Source organism: Gobio gobio, assembly GCF_949357685.1.
Source record: "Gobio gobio genome assembly, chromosome: 23".
Taxonomy (NCBI): domain Eukaryota; kingdom Metazoa; phylum Chordata; class Actinopteri; order Cypriniformes; family Gobionidae; genus Gobio; species Gobio gobio.
In genome coordinates, this window is record NC_137119.1 from 11,301,648 (window position 1) to 11,323,723 (window position 22,076).

A 22,076-nucleotide genomic window follows, 5' to 3' on the forward strand; every position below is an offset into this window, starting at 1 on the left:
AAAAAGAAGTCTATTCAAGTGTGCTATTAAGTTGAACTAATTTAATTTTAGTCTTAGGGCCCTATCTTGCACCCAGCGCAATTGACTTTGTACACCGACGCATGTGTCATTCCTATTTTGCACCCGCGCAAAGCGCGCTTTTCCCTCCACAGAAGCACGTCGCTAAACTAGTGAATGCACTTGCGCTCCCTGGGCGGTTCAGCGCAAAAAAGGAGGCGTGTTCCGGCGCAAACAATCCCTGGTGCTATTTTGCTGTTCCATTAAACAATTGCGCCACTGACCAGAAAAAACCTAGTCTAAAGTCAGTGGCGCGTTGCGCGTTGTTCATTATGCTATTTTAAGGGCGCATGCTTGACCATAATGTATAGCGTGCACAACGCGCATACACTTTGCTCATGTAATCTACACAGATGCAACAGTTATTTTTGCAAATCATAAATTGTTACACTAAAAAAATATTAACACATGAGATGACGGAAATCATTGTGGTGTGCCACGAAGATGTGAAAAAATAGGCATAAATCTAGCTTACAAATGATTCAGGCTAATTGTAATAATTAAGGATAAGACCTGTTTGCCCAATAGTGGCAAGACATATATGTATATAAGGACATCTGACAAATTGGTTTGTCCGTCAAGAACCAGGAAAAAAAATCGACTGAAAAACTGAAAAAACTGAAAGACTGAAAAAAAAAAGACTGTGAAATCACCTTTACCATAATGTACAACATTACAACTTCACTTCTCTGTCTTTCACTGCTCTTACAAGAACATCAGTCTCCTCGGCTGTGAACCGCTCCTGGCGTGCGCCTGGTAAATACGCCATAATAATAGCAATCCATAATGGAACTTGCGCACCTGCTTTTAAAGGGAATGTTGGATGACGCTCGGATTGGTTTATTCACGTTACGCCCAAACCACACCTATGAATAATGAAGCTACTTCAGACCAACCCATTTTAGATTTGCGCCGGGCGCAAGAGCCATTTATCCCGCCGGGAAAATAGCAACAGCGCCAAGACCCGCCCACAAAGTTACTTGCGCTTCACGCTTTGACACTAGCGTTTCAGATCGTTAAAATAGGGCCCTTAAACTAAAAATAAGAAAGTACACTTTCAGTTTATTTTGATGTACTTCTCAGATATATACTTAAAATTGCACTTAGGTATACTTGACTTATACTGACAGAAAAGTCCATGTATATTTGGCCTATACTTGCACTCAATCTTTTGATCGAGCTATACTTAAAAGTATAATTAAGTATTCAAAGTATACTTGGCTTGTAGTTGTGTTTATTCTTTTGATTGATTAGCTTATTAAAAACTTTTTTTCACATAGTTTTACATACTGTCTTATAAACTTACATTGTTTGAAAACAGATATGTTCCTAATTCTGAGAATTTGAATATTTTTGTGTAGGCTAGTCCACTGGTAGTGTACTGTACATAGGAAATGACTTCAAATCTACTTTACTCTTTCCCCCGCCATTGACTGAAATTTCGAGAAGGGTCTGACTGCAGAGCCGCAGTTTTACCCCAACTACAGTTTTACCCCACAACAGTTTTACCCATGCATGCGCATTTCGCCATGAGAGTTTTATGTCATCGAGATGCATGTTAATAATTTCATGATTTACCATAGCTTACCAGGATTTACCATAGTTAACCACAATTTACCATGATTCTAGCATGATTTACCATAGTTTACCATTATTTACCACATTCTAGCATGATTTACCACATTGTAGTATGATTTACCATGTTTCTAGTACGATTTACCACGTTCTAGCATGATTTACCATGATTAACCACATTCTAGTATGATTTACCATGATTCCAGCATGATTTACCATAGTTTACCATGATTTACCACATTCTAGCATGATTTTCCATGTTTCTAGCACAAACAATATTCTAGTAGGGGGTGCTGATACACATCTTTTGAATGAGTACAGAATCTCCAGATCAAAACACGGAAAAGAAGAAACAGAAACAAGTGATCGAAGATCAAAATAATGCAATCATCAAACATTGAACAGCATATCAATCAAAATGATAAATGTTTTTTAAATGGAAAGAGTTAAAGGTGCACTAGAGGTTAGAGGTCGCCTATTCAAACAAAGATGCCTATCGCCTATTCAAACAAACGAAGTTTGATGACACCATGTTTGAGCGCAGAATCTTGGAACATGATCTTCACTTAACAGCTGGTGGAAAAGAATCGGGATAGGTAGAAATCATGTTCATGGATGTGATTATTAACGTTACTGTAGTATGAAGCAGAGCAGGACTGAGTGTTGTGGAACTGAGCAAGGCCCCTGGAGCGATTGTAAATAAGATGAATGCACACATGCCTCGCGAGCAGGGGGACTTTTATTATGACACAATCGCCGGCGCCACTTCCGCTTTTCCGGTCATGAGTATGAGGTAACGCAGCTCTGATTATCAAATAAGATACATTTGAGTGTGTTGAAAATGATGTTATGACATTACTCTGTGCGTTCGCTCGGTGGCTGCTGTGACACTTATTGCACACTGTAGTCAGAGTAAAGCATTTCTGCAAAATAAAACCAGAAACCGAGGGTAATGCAAATATGACGCAATTGACAGGCGACTGCCTCACACGTCCTGGTTCCTTGGTTAAAATAGCAATTTGCTCACGATTTACAAATAGTTGGAAACATTTGGGATATTGTAAGTACTCAACTGAACAAAATGTAACACTGGCCTAGTGGTTTTTGAATATTTTACTGAAACATTTTTACATATTGCAGCTTTAAAGTACAGTTAAAGGTATTTTTCAAGTATAAAAAATCAATGAACTTTGCTGCCGTACCATGATATTACGCAGCGCCTGAAAATAGTCCTCAGCATGCTCCATGTGCAAGCAGGTCGTCACGTTGGTTATGTTGACGAAAGTTAGCATATTTTAGCAAAGTTCCTTGATTATTACGCAGGAATGAGAGTTAAGTTCCTAGCCATATCGGCATAGAAAATTGCAACTTTTCATTTTCCGTCGGTCTTAGTACACAATGTAACTACAAAAGAGTCAAGTTTTAAATAAGAAAAATATCAAAATTCTTTAGTCATTTTTTTTCAGCGAGATGCTAACGGTCTAATCAGATTCAATGATCTATGCTAAGCTATACCTGGAGATCGGTTGAATGGATTTGAAAACGGTAAAACTCAACTGTTTAACTCTAGGGGAGATGGAAAATTAACCTATTTTCAAAAAAGTGGTGTGTTCCTTTAACAAATAAAACCTTATCGTAAAGTATTACCATCCTTTCTCTAATTTCTGTTTAATTTTGAATTATTTTTAACCTTGTGCTGTTGCAAAGAGTGCCATACATGCAATTTTCATCAAAATGTGATAAGTTTGAAGAATATTCTTACGGTTTTGAAACAGTCTTTATGTAGAGAACATGCTATGATGCCTAAAAATGCTGTCTATGTAGGCTGGCTAGGTTTTGAAACGGAGCTATTTGCCTTTTATAATGCCTTTGTTAGAGAATACTTCCTTGTAAGATAGGGTTTTTGTTAGAGATCAACAACAAAAGATACAAAAATAACCTTTGATGTATTTGAATATCTGCTAACTCAAGCACTGTTTATCATGTAGAAAAGTCAGGTTTAAAGGAAAATTAATCAACGTCCACCAGGACCAGTGGGAACAGGCTGGAGAGTTTGTCATATTTATTGAATGTGTCTCTTGAAAGGTCATCAGCGATTCTTGATTGCTCAGAGGTATAAAGCCAATTTGCAGCTCTTATATTAATGCTCGCTGTAATTGCCGGGGCAATGCGATTAGCATTTAAAGACCTTTTATGTACACGGAAATGTGACTGGCATTCAAAGGGCACTTCTATGTGGAAACAATAATAATAATTGTTTCCACACAGAACGATTCAGGTTACGATTATTTATTATGACTGTGGAGCTTACAAATACGTTTTACAATGACAAAGAATCATTAATAAACATGTGACAGATGACTACAATACCTACAATGCAAATTAAATCTATTTTTTTTTGTAGAAGTTCAGCTTTCACAGAAACTGAGACTATGTGACAGAAGAAAACAGATCAGGAGGGCACATCCGTCATAAACACACCTTAATCACTGCTGACAGAATAATCTGGATTCATTTAGACACAAAGTGCATATCAGGAATAATAGAATCTGCAAGATTACCCTTCCAAAAGCAATTAGATATATCGCAACAGAAATCAAATGAAGAGTAAATTTGCTGATGACATATCTTGTCGAGCCCAATTTGCCTGTTATGGCACTAGATATCCAATGTTTGATATTGTTAGAGAACAGGAAACTTCACATGCTGATAAAATCGATAGCAAGCAAGTGTAATTAAGGTAGAGCTTTCCTACAGCTATATAATCTCCATCAGAAGCAGGTTTGCGTTGTGCACGAGGAAAACTGAAAACATTAGCTGTATTTTTCCACCTTTGAAACAACGTTCCTGGGTAAATAACCAAAGCAGCTCTTGTGAAAAAGAAATACACTTTAACATCATTTTAAAAAAGAGTACTTCATTAAAAGATGGTAACACTTTAGTTTGGGCACCAATTCTATATTAATATATATTGGGGACCAATTCAATTGTATATTACTAGCAAATTTGCTGTTTATTAGCATATATTATTGCCTTATTCTGCATGACCATATTCAACATCCATTCATCCTACCCCATATCTAAAATGAACTACTACAACAACAACCTAACTAAATTAGGAGTTTATTGAGGTAAAAGTCATAGTTAAGAAACGTTATCACAGTGGAGTAAAACTTTGACTTTACTCACCCAGGGTATAACTACTTCCTTATACGACATTTGTGATTTTTTCCCCACCCACAGACAAAAACAATATCTTATAAATCTCTCATTACTCTATATTATCACACAATATTGCATTGAATCTTTTTGTCAACTTGTTTTCTTTAAAATAGGGCAGGTTTTGTATTTCTTTTTGGATCTGATTGATCGTAGGCCTCCTTTATCTGAGCATATGCACTTACATTTTTGACCACAAAAAGCATTTGTGGGTAATTTTAGTAATATTGAATAAAATTGTATAATATTCTGTACAATTGATCACACTAGTGTGCTTTAATGTTTAACCATGAAGTTTGTTTTTAAATGTTGTTATCTTGTAAAAAATGGCACAAAGTCACACTTGCGGTGTTTCTGTAAGTTTTTTTTCCATATTTTGTTGAAAATTGACAAATTTATTCACAGATGTTTTTTGTTTTGTTTTTTTTATGATCAAATGATCAAAAGAATTACAAAACAAGTCCAAATTGAAAGAAAACAAGTTGATAAAGGCCGTTTTGATGAATATCTGTGAAATCGACGGGGTTTTGTAAAAAAACAAAACTATTTTTAAAACTTTATAAAGTAAACGCCAGTTACGCTTTTTCAGTGAGTTGAATATGGAAGGCGGTCTGTCAGAAGATAGATATTTCACTATATAAAGTTTTAAATATGGATATTTGCTTCAGAATGCCTTTATTAACCCCCCCACCCCCGAGCCGTGTGGAGTACGTTTATAATGGATGGATGTGCTTTTTTGAGCTTCAAACTCAATGGACCCCGTCAGGATATTTATTAATATAACTCTGATTGTGTTTATCAAAAAGAAGAAAGTCATATACACCGATGGCTTGAGGGTGAGTAAAATCATGGGGTCATTTTCATTTTAAAGTGAACTACTTCTTTAACTTTAAATGTGCTGTATTATGTCAGTCAACACATTAAAATAAGTGTAATTCTTTAAAGCATGACAAATGATTATTAAATTTTTGTTTTATTTATACTAAGTTTTATATAAATCTTTTTATTATTTATACTACGGGGCTGTTGAATGCTTGATTTTGAATGGTAGTCTGCATTACAGTTCAATATCACTTCCCTTTGCGTCGTAGCTTAAATTGTAACACCTTTTGAGTTCCTGGTCAAAAATGACTGGTCTTTTAAAAAATTGCTTTGTGATATGAGATGATATGAGAAGTTGTAACATTACCTGTAAATTACTGATATGACGCTATATGCGAACAAAGAACATGATAACTGGTACGAGCATGTACGAGGTTAGAACTTAAGAGTCTTTGGGTCAAACATAAAGCTCTGTTGGAGCTGTTTACGGTAAGTTCTGCTGCTTTTAATTGTTTTTCTATGTAAAAATGCGCTAGACAGACTAACCCTTGTACCACATTTCACGTTCGAGACCCTGCCTTATTTTCCATTCATAACATCAAATTGGACAGTAAAGTGAAAATAAAGCGCTTCTCCTCATCCAGGAGGATGAAGAAAGTGGCTCAGCATTTAAAGGTCATTTCCGATGACTGATATCAGTTTTCCAGTGTTTTGGTATTGATGTGTGAGTGGCATCTTACTGGTAAAATGCCATTGCTTGTGTGAACAGCACGTTTGTTTATTTACCGGAAAAAGTAATTCTGGTAATTTTACAGTAATTTGCCGGGATTACTGTGTGAAAGGGGTTATTGTTTGATGATGCAATAGTGAAGTACACTGAAAATGTTCGGAAGTTTAGAAGACCCAAACAAGACTGCTTAAATATCATGGGTCGGAATATGAACAAATCACAGTGTTTTTTTACACTTTTTGCTTGCAAACATTGGTCTGCCAATCGTTTTTTTGGGGGGAGGGGGTTAGGGAGAGATAGGATAAAAGTACTGAGAGATGTGATTTATGAGGGATGTTTACCTGGTGGCTGATAGTAGCCATTCATGGCTTGTCCCTTCACAAACATCCCATTTTTGCTGGGGTTGAGCTGATGGGCAAGGATGATTTCATTTAGCTTCTGCTGCAGGGAAAGGTACTCTTCAGAAGCCTGGGTAACCTGAGCAGGTTACAAAGAAAAATGAATTTTGTGTAAAAGACTCAAAATTTGTGAGGCAAAGAATATATATCTTTAATCAAGTATCATGCTGTTCTTTAAACCTTCTTACACCTTCATGCCATTCCTTTATAACATACATTTTTTTTAAAATGTAAATAAAATATAATTAACACCTGTTTGAAGAGTGACGCTACTTCTTCGTCCTGTTTTAGTGATGTAGCTTTCAGGTTCTTTCTGTCTTTGTAACCTCTAAAATTGCTCTGGATTTTAATGGCTGCCTGCTCCTCATCATATTGGTCTTCCTCAGCCTCCTCCTCTCCCTCTACCTCCTCCCGTTCTAGCTGAACATCTGTGATGTCCAGGACCTCCTCATTCTCCTGCTCCTCCACCTCTTCTGACATTTCTTGCTCTCTTCCTGTGGCTCCTTCTTTCTCAGCTCTCAATCTCTTTCTCTCCTTGTGGCCTCTGAAATTGCTCTGTAAAACAGTTGCGGCATGTTCTTCATCTGCCCCTGATGGACTTAAATCCATGTCTTGGTCAAGATCTAATGGAGGAGGTGGAAGTTCATCGATGAAACTGTCTGGTTCTGAAGCTTCTGGATTGTCCAGATCCTCTTTAGTTTTTTTCCCTGGGATTTTGCCTTCATCCTGGAGTCGTTTACGCTCTTTGTGGCCACGGAAGTTGCTCTGAAGGACCACAGCGGCTTTGGCCTCTTCATCGTCTCCTGAGGGCTCAGCGGGAGTCTCATCTTCCTCTTCCATTTTGTCTGTGAATTCCATCAGTTCTTCCGGAGGTGGTGGATCTGGAATAGGAAGCTCTTCATCAAATGAAGGATTCTGCGTCTCCTTCTTCCCTCTAACTGGTATCTTCCCCTCCTCCTGTAGTCTTTTACGTTCTTTGTGACCTCTGAAGTTGCTCTGTAGAACAGTGGCTGCCTTGGTTTCCTGTTCAGGGTCCTCGTCTCCTCCATCTGCAGCCTCTTCCCCAGTCTCCTTCTTTTCTTCCTCTATATTCTCCTGCCCTTCCTCTTGTATAGCATTCAAATCTTCTTCAGAAATATCTTTTTCAGGGCTGGCTGAGGAAACGGCCAGTTCATCCCCGGTCAAGGTCTTATTCCGTTCCCGGCGCTCCTTGTATTTCTTCCTTTCTTTGTAGCCTCGATAGTTGCTCTGGAGGACCACAGCAGCCTTTTCATCAGCATCAGCATCAGCATCAGCATCAGCATCAGCATCAGCATCATTTCCCATTTCACCTCCTTCCTGTGGCGGCTCCTCTGAAACTGGACCATCTGCTTCTGATGGGACCTCTGTCCCTTCCTCTGTTGTCTCACTCTTTTCCTTCTGCATGGCTTCTCTGTGTAAAACAAATCAGTTTGTACTAGCACAGCATTGTTGAATTTTTGATTCTATGAGTATCTGACTCAGACTGGTCAATTGCAGCATTAAGTGTCTAAGATTTTAGTATATCCATCCATACATCTATCAATACATGCATCTTCAAAAAATGGTTGCCAATAGGGTTACGGGGAAGGCATTGGCAGGGAAACACCCTAAACGGATGGCCAGTCCACTGCAAGGCTAACACACAGGCGGATACACAAGCTGCATCCCAATTCAGAAGCTGCATCCTTTAAAGGACACATACTTCAAAGCACACGCCTTCGAGGGCCAGGAAGATCAGAACGAGTGTTGTTAAATGGGATGGTCTAGTCTACGGAGGACTGTTCTTGCGGGAAACCGGAGCACCCATAGTAAACCCATGACAACACTGGAGAACATGCAAACTACAGACAGAAAGCCCTTCTCGCTCAGTCTGAAGTCAAATTAGCGACGTTAATGACTCACCACATTTGTTCATGGCAACCTACTGGTGTTACTGGTGTCTCTCATATCACTTCACGCCTTCTCTCTTTTCATACCAACACATGTTGGAATAGCTTGTCAACCTCATCTTGCAAATGTCGTAAGGCCATTTTATTAATAGACTTGGTCGGCATTACTGGGAACGCCCACAAAAACGTCATATCCGTGTATGCCGTGGGGGAAAACAACCCATTCGAATGAACGCGTGTAGACCTTGTTAGATGCTTTATCTTTACTTTTTGTAATGATTACGATTGATTTTTGCTTGGTTCAATGCCGAAAAGTTGCTGTGTGGCGTTCTGCACCTCTAATAAGTTAAACCTGAAGTTTTATACTCCCAAATAACAGACGGAGCCGTTGGTCAATTGCGAAAGCCTGTGCAATACGTCCATTACAATTAAACATTTGCACTACATGATGATGTATTATTGTAAAGATGAAAACATAAGAGATTTCATTAATGCAATCACAAAAGTTTGTTATACAAAAACGCCAATATAGTCAGTTTGCCACGGAACTCGAACTTTGTCAAAAATGGACTGCTTTTTGACACAGTTTGAGTTCCATGACAAACTGACTATATTGTAAACTGACTTATCATTAAAGCAGTTTTCAAGCAAGCTATCACATAGTGTGTGAGGTTATTAATGTACAAAACATTCAAAAGTCTTCTTTATTTCATTAAGGGAAGGGCATGTTTGTGCTACAAGTTTATATAGTCACATTACATGTACACTTGAATTAAATTTTCTCATCAGAAATACATGCCGCTCCCCCAAATATTATATAAAAGCCTACTTCATAAATCATCCAGTTTTTCGATGAAGAAGGCTGCTATAAAAAAGCAAAAAACTTTGCTATTGTCAGTCATTTTAGAATAGTATTGTGACACTGACATGTCAACTCCAAATTTGCTTTGTAAAATGTAAATGCTGAACTAATTAATTTGTGCATGGCTGTACTAACAAGAAAACCGAATAAATAAACAAATAAAGCTACATGAATGCAAGACAACAGAAAACTGATGGATGTCTAAACTTTATCTAAGCCTGTGTCATTGATGCCAAACAGCTGATCAATAACCGGATTTTAGGCTTTTGACAAATGTTTACACTGAGGTAAATTAACGTTTGACATTAGACTGCGCATTTCATGCTTCTATTCAGCCCAAACAAATACATGAACAAACGCCCTTCGCATTGCACATGGCATATTCAGAAAAAACATTTCATAGCACAAGACAAGTTTTATGATCATTTTAAAAACGTTTAATGTATGTAATGCATACACTAAAACCATTCAACTCTGTGGGAGCAGCATGCATTTTGACGAGAAAATTACACCTCTGGCCATTGCGTTGGGTCGTTTTTCCCGTCACAGATACTGTACGAACAATCCGACCCTATACGGCTCAGTTTTTGTTTGTATCTTGCTCTGTTAAGCGGCAGAAGGGATTCTAAATAGGCTATACTGGGTTAACCCCATGCATTTCCAGTGTGGGGGAATGGACTGTTTTAATCCACGCCGACTCCGCCCCCACGCCACGCCCCCAGCTATAATACGACACCGACCAAGTCTATTCCCATAAACATTTTTTGTTAGATAGCTGGAGACTCAGGAGTCCCAAGTTAAAGCAAAAAAATGAAGACATAGCTTGGAAGCACAAGGAAGCAGTAAGAACAAGTTTTATAAGAGAGAATTAAAAATGACCTTTGACTGAATATTATGGACTCTGTTTGTTAGCAGATTCTTTAAGCAAATCTACAAGTAAGAGAATAAAATCAGATGGAATAAGAATAGGTCTTACTTTTTCCTCTTAAAGCTCTTCCTCTCTTTGTGTCCCCTGTAATGGGCCTGGATCTTTGCTGCAGCTTTGTTCTTCTCCTCTAGCAACTCCTTGTATTTCTGCCTTGCCAGGTATCCTCTGCACACTGAACGAAGAGGGTGTGATTTAGTGATTGTTTATGACTTCTAAACCCATTTAATACAGTGTCTTCAATACTTCTTTGTCTTACAAGCTTGAAATTGGGTTAAAACAACTTCAGATTTTGCTTTGCTTTTGTCATCAGCCACTTTTTTTCGAACTTTGTGTCCTCTGTATGCTAGAAGAAAGAAGATTTTAGAAGATTTAAGAAGAGTCGCTGCGGTTACATCCACTGAGTGGCAAAAAGACTGAGAGGCAGCATTGGTTTTCAGCTTGAATGCCATGAAAAACACCCAAACACATCTAAAATGGGAATGAGCTTTGAGATTGACAGTACAAACAAAGAGGTATATTTTTACAAACTGCCAAAAGCTAGAGAAAAGAGAAGCAAATGGATCGCTGTAATCATCAGAAACAACTGAACTTCAGGCAGTGAAACGTGGATTTGCAGTTTAGTTTTAAGGCTGGATGGAATGACGATACAAATAACATTGATATAAGTGATCACCCAGATTTATACCTACCTATATTGTATTTATATAAAGCGTTCACAGGCAATTTGCTTTATGTATTTCTCTGGCATTGAAATCAGGCTCATATAAATGTCAGGAAACACAATCCTGGCAGTGTGTCAATATCCATGGATCACTGGATATTTGGTAAGTTGTAAGGAACACTTATATTGAGTTCAACTTTTAATTTAATCGTAAAATCATTTTTTTTACTCGTGTTTTCGCCGATTCCTCTATTAAATGCAGTCATGCATTTAGGGGGGCTGAGGGGGCGTTCCGGCGGGAAAGTGACATCAATGCCAGAGGCGGACAGTAGTGAAGTAGTTTTTGTTTCTACTCAAGTACATTTTTTAAGCATATGTACTTTATTAGTGTTCTTCTTTGGAAAAACCAAACCCTACCCTACTTAATCACAAAAGCATAATAGCATGTACTTTTTACTGCACCACAATTCATATTGAATATTGTTTTTATATCGAAGCCATAATATACTTTTACTCAAGTAAGACAGTACTACATTTTTAACGTAATTAAGTATTAAAGGAAAAAAATATTTTATTTATGAAACGTAGTGCAGTAAAAAGTATGACTATGCTTTGGAATATAGTAAAGTAAAGTGATAAAGTACATATACTTGAAAAAATGTAAAACTACTTCACTACTGTCCGCCTCTGATCAATGCATACCCTCTATTGGACTGTTGCATTTTAACATCCAGTCAACAAAATGAGCTCACCTGCTTGTAACACCACGGCACTTTGTTCTCTCTTTTCCATCACCAAACGATATTGTCTGAATGCCAGCCAGCCCCGTACATATGCCTGGACTAGAACAATTCGGTCCGTGTTTTGCCTCATCATCAGATTCAGCTGCTCCGCATGATAGTACTTAAGAAAGACCTGAACAAATAATCATCATACTTATGAGATTTGTTAAACATCAACTGCAGTAGTTATTAACGCTTTTCTTTAACAAACCTTTGTTTTGCCCAGAACCCAGTTCTCTAGTTTGGCCTTCTCCAAAATAACCGCACATGTCTCTGGATTCATTGCTGGCTCTTCATTGGCTCTAAATGCTAATATAGAGTACCTGAAAATTCCCAATGGTTAGTAAAACACTGAACATAACAACTGAGAAATTCTACACCCAGGAGGCAATTCCTTTTTCACCGGCAATGTGCTAGAGCTGGTACTGGAAAAGGTGGTTCTTGTCTGCAAAACAAGCTCCTTGTCTTTGAATTTTATTTGTCATGTATCTAATCAACTTTTGACTGTTGCATCAAAGCCAGGATATGATGGCATAATGGATTCTGAATTAAATTACATTGTTAAAATATGTTTTCAAAACTAAGATTAAAGATCATGATGGGCTATAATTGGTTTCATAATGGGTTTGTTTGTGGGCAGGATGTGTTCACTCTTAAAAATAAAGGTTCCAAAAGGGGATGTTTGCAGTGATGCCATCGACTATAAATAAAAATAAAACTTTTGTGTAATGGAAAGGTTCCATGGTTGTTAAATGTTCAATTCAAATATAAATAAAGCACATTTAAATTCAACCTTGGTTGGCCAAAGTGCTGTACATAAAAATAAGAGCAAGAAACCCATAAAAGTTATAAAAGATTAAAAGCACAGGAAAAAATGCGTATTTAACCTGTATTTGAATTCAGGGATGTTATTTGTTGGACTTTCACAGAACATTCAGGATGTTTTCGGAATGTTTAGGGGAACATATTTTATTTGGAAATTTGATGTTCCCAGAACGTTTTCAGAACGTCCCCGCTGGTGTCAAAGACGTTACCTAGTAATGTTCCCAGAACGTTCCAAGGCTGTCATGATGTGGATCAGTATGTTTTCGAAACGTTTAGGGGACCATATTTTATTTAGAAATGTGATGTCCCCAGAGTGTGGCCAAAGCTACCATTGTCTCTTACTGTATACACAGACAACAGAGCTTGTTATTTTAAGCCCGAAAATGCTCACTGCCTGTACAATTCAGAAGCGCACTTTTATTACTTCTTAAAAATAAAACTCATGACATAGCTCTGATCTCTGTGAATACGATCAGAGGCAATGGTAACTTATCCACATTAGCCATAAGTGTGCTAAAAAGCACATTCACGAAGGTGATTTGCGTACGTTCACAAAATATAACGCACGGTACTTACATGTTCTGAATATAAAGTTGGACAAACATTTGGCATTTGGTATTTCTTCTGTAAAAATCCTGTGTTTTACTGACCCTCATTTGCAAAGTGTACATTGATTCCCTCAAACATGTTCTGAAAACATTCTGTAAACGTGATGGAAGGAACTAAATCGGACCAAAAATAACATTCTAGGTTTGGTCCCCTAAAGGTCCTGTAAACGTTATAGGAATGTAGTGTAGAGACCCACTGTACTGAATAAGATATGTTGTAGCCCAGTCCCAAAAGAAACATCCCCATCAGACTAACGGAACCATATGGGAACGTTCTGTTAATGTCCCAAATGTCCTCTTTGTAACGTCCCCCTAAAGTCATATAAGGAACCTTGAACTGCAGCACTTTCATAACCAATAGAGGATGTTTTAGGAATGTCTCTAATATTCTATAAAGGTTTTTCGTCACCTTTAGAGAACTTTTAAGGAACGTTGTGCAAGGTCGCGAGAGATGCTAGTTACACTTCTGTGGATATTCCGTATCATAGCAAGAAAAACGTCAAGGCATTTTCAGCAGAGTGCCTAGCGTTTTCAGCTGGCTAAAAATACTTTGGTGGACGCGTGGCCTTAACGTCAGAGTTTTCCTTCTGAGTGCTCCTTTGGCCCAAATTGGATAATTTGGGTTTTAACCTCGTTAAGTAGCATACAATTGATAGTGAGCCACAGTTTGAGTTTGTGAAGACAGGCTTCTAATCTCTTATATGCAGAATTATCTACATATAGTATGTACATATAGGCAGTTTTGGGCAAGTTACTGAAAATTAGTAATTAGTTACAGTTACTACTTTTAAAAGTAATTTAATTACTTTACCAATTACTGTATATCAAAAGTAATTAGTTACTAGGGAAAGTAACTTTTAAGTTACTTTTATGTCTGCTTTTTGAATGTAAATATGAACAGTACTGAACAATCAAACACAATAAACATAATTTTTCATTCAACATTTCATTCAGGGAAACTGGACAAGTGTAAATGCATCTAGTTGTTTAAACCACATATGTGAATTTTACTCTTGGCAAATTGTTAAAAAAATAAACATGTGAGAGCGTGTTATAGGGTATATATGACATGTTGTAGCCCGAAATGAAGGCGCTACTGCAACACGCATCGCCGCAAATGAGTAGCAAGCCAACACGCAAACTGCCGCAAGTGAAGTAAGTCTCAGATGCTCAAAAACACTATCTTCATTCAAACTAATGAGACTAAATGATTTCACCAGTGCTTAGGTCGCTCTTTCTCATTTCTCATTGCGGTCTTTGATCTTGAAATGAGCTGATGAATAAAATGCAGCTCATATCTGTTGCTTCCGTTGACGTGAACTCCCATGCATATGGCGCGGGAATTGAAAATCGGATTTAGCCTATATTCAAATTATTCGTACCATTGCTATGAGGATGGCAACCAACTCTCCAGTGTTGGGAGTAAAGCACTACAAAGTAACATGTTACTCCCAACACTGGACAGTTGGGTGCCATCTTCATAGCAATGGTATGACAAACCAAATATATATTTTGACAATATAATTGACCTTTACAATATAATGTATAATGAGAATAGTAGGGGTGCCAGAATTGATCTCTGGGGTACACCACAGGTGAGGTCAGCTGCCGAGGATGAACGAACACCTAAACTAACAGAGAAACTTCCATTCGACTGGAAAGACTGGAACCAGTACTGTACCTGTGATACCAATAGAAAGTTCCAGTAGAGATAAAACATTACTGATGGAATTAGTGTGATAGAACCATCAATGGCAATAAAGAACCTTTATTTATAAGAGTGTAGTCACACTACGTCATTGTTCAGTCCTCAGGTCAGTGGAAACACAGCCTGATTATGAGGTCCCTTGGCAGGGTATTGGCTCCAGCACCAACACAGACACCATTTAGATGGAAAAGGGATTTATGCAAAATTGATATGATCATATCATCTGTCTGACCTCTCAATGAAGTTGTTGAAGAGAATGCGGTGAGAGTAACCCTGTCTGCGGATCTTGGCTGTCTCTAGAATTCCAGTGTAGCGTAGTTGGATCAGAACCTTCTCCCTGTCGAACTTGTTGGCTTGACGATCATTATTAGGTTTTATGCAACGCACAAAGTGAGGCTGGCCGGCCACCATCTTTGATAACAGGTCCATTAGAGAATACTGCAAAGTACAGTGAAAAAGCAAGTTTGTGAAGACGAGTGTGACCATTTTATTGTTTTTTATCACTATTAGGTCTTCAAAAGTCTTACTCTGAAGTAAGAGGCTACAGTTTGAGTCTTCATGTTGGTGGTCTCTCTGGGGTGATGTGTGCTGTCCCCTATGCTCTCCGCCTGTACAAACACAAAATATTCAGCATGCGGATCATGAAAATCTACAGAAGGGATAATGGGTCTCTTTATAAACATAAAAAGGGGTCTTTTAGAAATGTATACATGTTGCCTCTTGGAGACAAGTCATACAACAAAAATCACCATTTGAACAGAGTCAACGGGCAAGTCAAGGACTGATTTGTCATGGGTGGGAGTTAATTTCCAAGAGGAAGACTGAAAAAGAAATAAAGATTGTGATAAGAAAGTCTGATTTGAATCCAGGAAAATATATAAAACTATATATATAAGAAAATATACATGAAATTAACTCCATGATTCATTTGAAAAGCAATCAAACACATTAATTTAGTTGGAACTGATGCCATTCATCAATAAGACCAAATTTCTTCTCTAAACCGGCCATGAATTTTTCAACAGGCTATATTATCAAGGTGTTTTCGATATTGAACACAAAGCAGAATCGCACACTGACACAGGTGCTTTTATTATTTTACGTGGGCTAAAATGGATGGAATCTTTCATGTGAAATTTTCTAAAGACAGCATGCTTAATTATGCAAATGAATGGTAATGTATGCAGGTCTTCATCAAAGACATAATTTCAATATGTTTAAAACCCTCATTCATTTCAGAGTACAACCTGAATGAGAGCTCTAAGTAGCTCAAATGTTCTCTTAATAATTCTCTTAGGAATAATGAACTTGGAAAACAAGTAGATGTTTTTACAAACACACAACTGCACAGTAACAATTTACAATTCTCCTTATTCCACAGGGACACGCAATTCTAATGCGAATTACATGAACTAATCAAGCTGTAAATCAGTCAAATCTACAAATGCATTAGCTATTAGACAGCTCGTAGGGTAATGTGACATGAGAAAATACTCTTTCATTCTCACAGACATGGGTCATTTTCAAGAAATGGTGTCTCCATAACTACTGTTGCAATTAATAGACCTTTGTTTTATTATTTGATAGAGATGACTGCTTAGTATGTAATACGAAAGTAAAACAACTTTATTCGTAAATTGTTCGATTCTCATAAAAGTCAATGTACATGACCCTATTCGCTACCATGGGTATATATTGATATTTCCCCTTTTCATTTCTTTTTGAAATCATTTGTTTTTTTGGACCACATGATGATTTGGTACAAATAATGAGAATGATCACTAAATCATGTAATGTGGTGCAAATTTATGATATTTGCTAGTTAAGGCTATCAATTTTTATATTTTAGCACTGACATTTATTCAACTCTTGAACATTTTAAATGTTATAGAGCTAGAATAAAACATATTTTAAAAGATAAAAGCCATGGGTTTTCAATATTTTTTTCAGTTCTTTCAAATACTAATTTATTATATTACTATATATTTATAAATGTAATTACTTAAATTCTAAATTTGCTCTCACAAAGTTAAAATAGTTTAGTGCTTTTTGTAGCAATAAATAAATATTGGTAATTTTCGAGGCTGTAATCAAATATTGGCTGTAAAAAATAAATAAATGTAAAAAAATAAAGGGTAACACTTTCTTTTAAGGGTCTATAATTATGCTGCAGTTAAGCATTAACACACCATTTGTTAACGATTAACTGAACATATATTAAATTAATATTCAGCATTATTTATGCAATAAGACAAATTGATCAATTTATTATTCAACTGTAAAGAAAAAATATAACGTGAAATAGAAATATAACGTGTAAATCATACACATTTTTTTTTAAGGTGTAAGCTGGCTAAAGGTCTAATTACCCTCCTCCATCCCCAGCTCTTCCTCTCATCCAGTCAGGGCTTGGCCTTCTGATATTCCTCTTTGACTATTTTTTTCTTGAATTATGTTGCACATTAAATTATTGAACATTAATGATATCTGCAATACATTTATGTTGGTTCTGTTCTGTTTACCCTACGGGGGTTATTGCTGCTCTCCCTGCTCTTATCCATGCTAGGCTGAATGGACGGACAGGGAGTTCTCTTACCCAGAACAGAACCATACCGTCAATCCAAACTGTATGCTAATTGTCAGTCATCTTAGACGATAGTGATCCTGACAGAAATCAAATTAGAGTATTAGTTGGCTGTTAGGTTAGGGTTAAGTGTTAGGGTTAGGGTTAGTAGAATAAGTTGATATATTAAAATAAAATGTAACCCTAGTTCAGTAAACCTTTAATTATAGGATTATTTCTGCTTACTCATCATTCAAAGGTTTATTCCTTCAAATGTTTGATAAATAATGATCCTATGCCCTTTCAGTTAATTATTAATTACTGGTCTGTTAAAGCTTAACTACAGCATACATAATGAATAATATGCCTTTAGTATATGTTCAGTTAATCATCAACTAACGGCGTGTTAATGCTTAACTACCGCATAATTATGGACCCTTAAAATAGTGTTACCAAAAAAGGTACAAGTGCTACTAAGTAAGTTTACTATAAGCGGTGAAAAATGATTTAACATTGCATACGTCATAATTTTACAATAAAGTACTGTCAAATTTATAATTTTTGCCAGTAAAAGTTATAAATTACTGCATTATTGTTGGTGAAAAAGAGTAAAAGGACAATCCCAGAAGTTCCTGCATGACACATTGCATACACATGATTCTGTTTTGTATAAATGTTTAGTTGTGTTACATTTTATGTTATTTATTTAATATTTGTTGCATTATTTTAACGTTGTGTGTTACCCTGATGGTGTTTTCTGTGTGTGTGTGAGAATGTTTTATGGACAGACCACTACAATGAACTCTGATTCTTGTGTTGTTGTTTTTATTTTACTACCTCTATTATTATGGTGGTTATCAGGTCATTTTAAAGGGTCAGTTCACCCAAAAAATGAAAATTAGCCCATTATTGACTCAAGTCATCCTAGGTCTATATGACATTCTTCTTTCAGACAAATAAAATCGGATTTATATAAAAAAAAAAGTCCTGGCTCTTCCCAGCTTTATAATGGCAGTGAATTGTTGTTTCGTTTTTGATGTCCATAAAAGTGCATCAATCAATCATATAACTGCTCCACACGGCTACAGGGGGTTAATAAAGGCCTTCTGAAGTGAAGCGATGCGTTTGTGTAAGAAAAATATCCATATTTACAACTTTATAAAGTAAAATATCTAGCTTCCGCCAGATCTGAAGAAAAAAAACGTAACTGGTGTGCAATGTCGTCAGACGTAGTGTAAGCATTTTGAACTGCGAGAGGCACTACACTTTTTCCGTACGTTGAATACGGAAGGCGGTCTGGTGGAAGCTAGATAATTTACTTTATAAAGTTTTATATATGGATATTTTTCTTACACAAATCAAGCGCCAGCGTTAGTTCTGGCAGGCCACGTAGTCAAGCTCCGCTATCAGCTGATTGGGAAATTCTAACTCCGCCCCTCTTTCAGCTGATCTGTTTCAGCTGATCTTATGCTCTCAATTGGCTTCTCTCAAACAGGGCGGCTTACTTAAGCATAGCTTCACTTCAATCTGCCTGCTTGGACGCTTCTGCTGCACGCTGCTTTGCAACCCACCTCCTCCCCAGCTCCTCCTTAAATTGCTAACTTAATCATGTCATTCTGTTGTCATTGATGCATGCTCTGTTCTAAATGTGGGATTTGCTCTGCCCTCCCAGTTAAATGGGAGGTCGTCCCCAGAATCTGCTGCTGTTCCCTGTCTTGGCTTTTCATGGAGCTCATGAAAGGATGGGAAATTTAGAACAGAGCCATACCGCCAAATCTAAATCTTTACAAAATATGCAATTAAAAAATTGTACTAAATGTTTGTCTATTGTGTTTTTTGACTTTAGTGGACCTGACAGAAATGCATCGCTTTGCTTTAGAAGGCCTTTATTAACCCCCCGGAGCCTTGTGGAGCAGTTATATGATGGATAGATGCACTTTTATGGAGTTCAAAAATTAAACAACAATTCACTGCCATTATAAAGCTTAGAAGAGCCAGGACTTTTTAAATATAACTATGATTTTATTCGTCTGAAAGAAGAATATCATATACACCTAGGATGGCTTGAGGGTGAGTAAATTATGGGCGAATTTAAATTTTTGGGTGAACTAACCCTTTAAGGTAGAATAGTTCCTGGTACTTTGGGTCTGAACAATTTTTTCTTGACATTTTAGAAGTAACTATTTCAAATTAAACAATAAAAAACCTAGCCTAGAAATCTAGACGCACCCTAGCGGCAGCAAATGTAATTTGCAGCCAGGGTCGTCTAGCAACTCTCTGTCGACTTGCGAGCTTGAAAAAACAAACTCTAGCCAGGCCAATCACATCGTGTATGGAGTCGGTGGGCGGGCTTAACATAATGACGGCAGAGTTGTGACTGTTCCGTGTGAAATCCCTGCTACTTCCCATTCTTAAAAAAGTAAAATGTGTATGGAGTTTTGCCGACCGGATACGGCTAAAGTTGAATCGTTCAACTTGCTCCTCTGGCGGGAAAACGCATGGGACTCGGCCACAAGCCGCTTGTCATTGTTGTCTCACCAGCGCTCTGGTTGGTTGTTATGCTATCCTATTCTATCCTATTGCGTACAGAGGGAATTTGAAAGACATCCCGCCCCTCGGATTGAGCCCTGCCAATGGTGTGTTCCCAGACCCAACATCTTGATGTGGGTCTGGCTTGTCAGGCTATAAAAAAAAGCACCATTTCCTGAGAAAGACCCACATGTACACAAACAGACATCCCAAAACAGTGAGCACATTGCCGGCTGGCAAAAGGAGCATATCCTTTAAGAACACTTGTCTACTGTACAGCACAAATACTACATGATCATTACCTCACTGAATGATACAGTACTGAAAAACATAAGACCGTCCAACTTTAGACAGAGGACATTATAGAAAAGAGGAGTGGAAATTTCATAGATGGAAAAGTAGAAGAGATGGAGAGACAAAATAGAGTGGGAAAGAAAATTAGTAAAGTAAAAACACTGGAGCTCCTTTCAAAATATAATTAGAACAGAGGTCATTTGCATATGGAAGTATTAAAGGCACAGTGGCAATAACAGAACGGAGAGGAAAAGAGGGCAAAACAAGGTACCTTGGCAATATTAATAATGCGCTGTGATTGTCGCGTGCCCATATGAGCCATGCTCGCCGCCTTGCCTTTAGTGTGAGCCAGGTTACCTGCACAAAGAGAAAGGTCAGGGGAAATATCTACTCTCACTGCGATAACCACACACATTAGAAATCTGCTGTTGATACTTTATAAGATAAGTCACATGTTGTTCAAAGATAATCTACCATTTATTTCAAGGTTAACCATTTCAAGGGCACCGAGATATATGGTCTTTAGAGGTCGGTGCTGTGACAGATAAATAAGCTTCACAATGGTCAAGCAGCTAACAAAAGACTTATGAATGAAGTCTCGTTTCAAAATCCCAGCAGACTTTCCTGGAAACAATCCCCAGTGAATCTCATTGCATGTAATCGACTGTGTCAGTCAGACGACCTTCATTCATCACATTAGATCACATGGGAGTGAGCACATTTTCTTTTCTAGAGAGAGATACATTGGCCTGCATTCGTTCAGACCTATATATCAACATTCCTGCTTAATGTTTCAGACATGATGGTGTTTGCGCTGTCATTTCCAGTCTGTGTGATTGTGGTGTGACCTACAATACAGTGTAATCTAATGGAATGTGATTATACTGACCATTTGGCTGCTCATGCAAGCTATGCTAAATCAGACTAGTATCGCTTTCTCTGGTGGATCACATAAAGGAGCACCAGTTTACCAAATAATATTTTGGTTTAAATACAATTTAAGGGCCTATTTCACAGACAGGACTAATGGTTAAACCAGGATTAGGTGTTAAATTAGGACATTTAAGTAGCTTTTATAAACATACTTTAGATTTGTCAGTGCAAGTTGCTTTTAGTTAAGACAGCTCAAACAAGCACTTTAATCTGGGACTAGGCTTAAGCCTTGTCTGTGAAACTGGGCAAAGATCTATTAACAGAATCTGTGACATGTTGTTAGCGAAACGCGTCGCACGTCCGTCAGTCTAAAGGACAAACGTGTTAGCTTATAATGAAAGATTTTGGGCATGTTGACTGGAGGGTCTAAAGCACAGCTTGTATTTTCATTAAAGCGTTCATTTTAAGCGTTGTTCAAGCTGTAAAATTGCACTTTTATAAGTGGATGAATTTAAGATTTTGTGGCATTTGCTCCATGTAAATGGTTTAATTTTTCTGGATTCTGTTTTATGATTTGATACAAATTTATAATCAAAACAATCTTTTAAAATGTAATCAACTGAAAATATAACAATGAACCGACAATAAAATATTGCATTTTTTGTCAAATAAGGTGATACACACACAAAAAAAATTGTAAACTGTATAAATAGAAAATGGCTTAAAATACAT

General features: G+C 37.3%; 1 protein-coding gene across 1 annotated transcript in view; it reads right to left on the reverse strand.

Moving 5' to 3' along the window:
* Positions 1-22,076, reverse strand: part of myo3a (myosin IIIA) — a 122,008-nt gene that overhangs the window by 7,292 nt on the left and 92,640 nt on the right. Inside the window, exons 24-34 of the mRNA XM_079806740.1 lie at positions 20,743-20,828; positions 20,480-20,521; positions 15,835-15,906; positions 15,613-15,693; positions 15,318-15,523; positions 12,156-12,267; positions 11,915-12,077; positions 10,758-10,844; positions 10,550-10,673; positions 7,054-8,233; positions 6,745-6,880 (exon numbers count right to left, since the gene is read on the reverse strand). Coding sequence (XP_079662866.1) covers positions 6,745-6,880; positions 7,054-8,233; positions 10,550-10,673; positions 10,758-10,844; positions 11,915-12,077; positions 12,156-12,267; positions 15,318-15,523; positions 15,613-15,693; positions 15,835-15,906; positions 20,480-20,521; positions 20,743-20,828 — 2,289 coding nt within the window. The remainder of the gene's footprint in view (positions 1-6,744; positions 6,881-7,053; positions 8,234-10,549; positions 10,674-10,757; positions 10,845-11,914; positions 12,078-12,155; positions 12,268-15,317; positions 15,524-15,612; positions 15,694-15,834; positions 15,907-20,479; positions 20,522-20,742; positions 20,829-22,076) is intronic.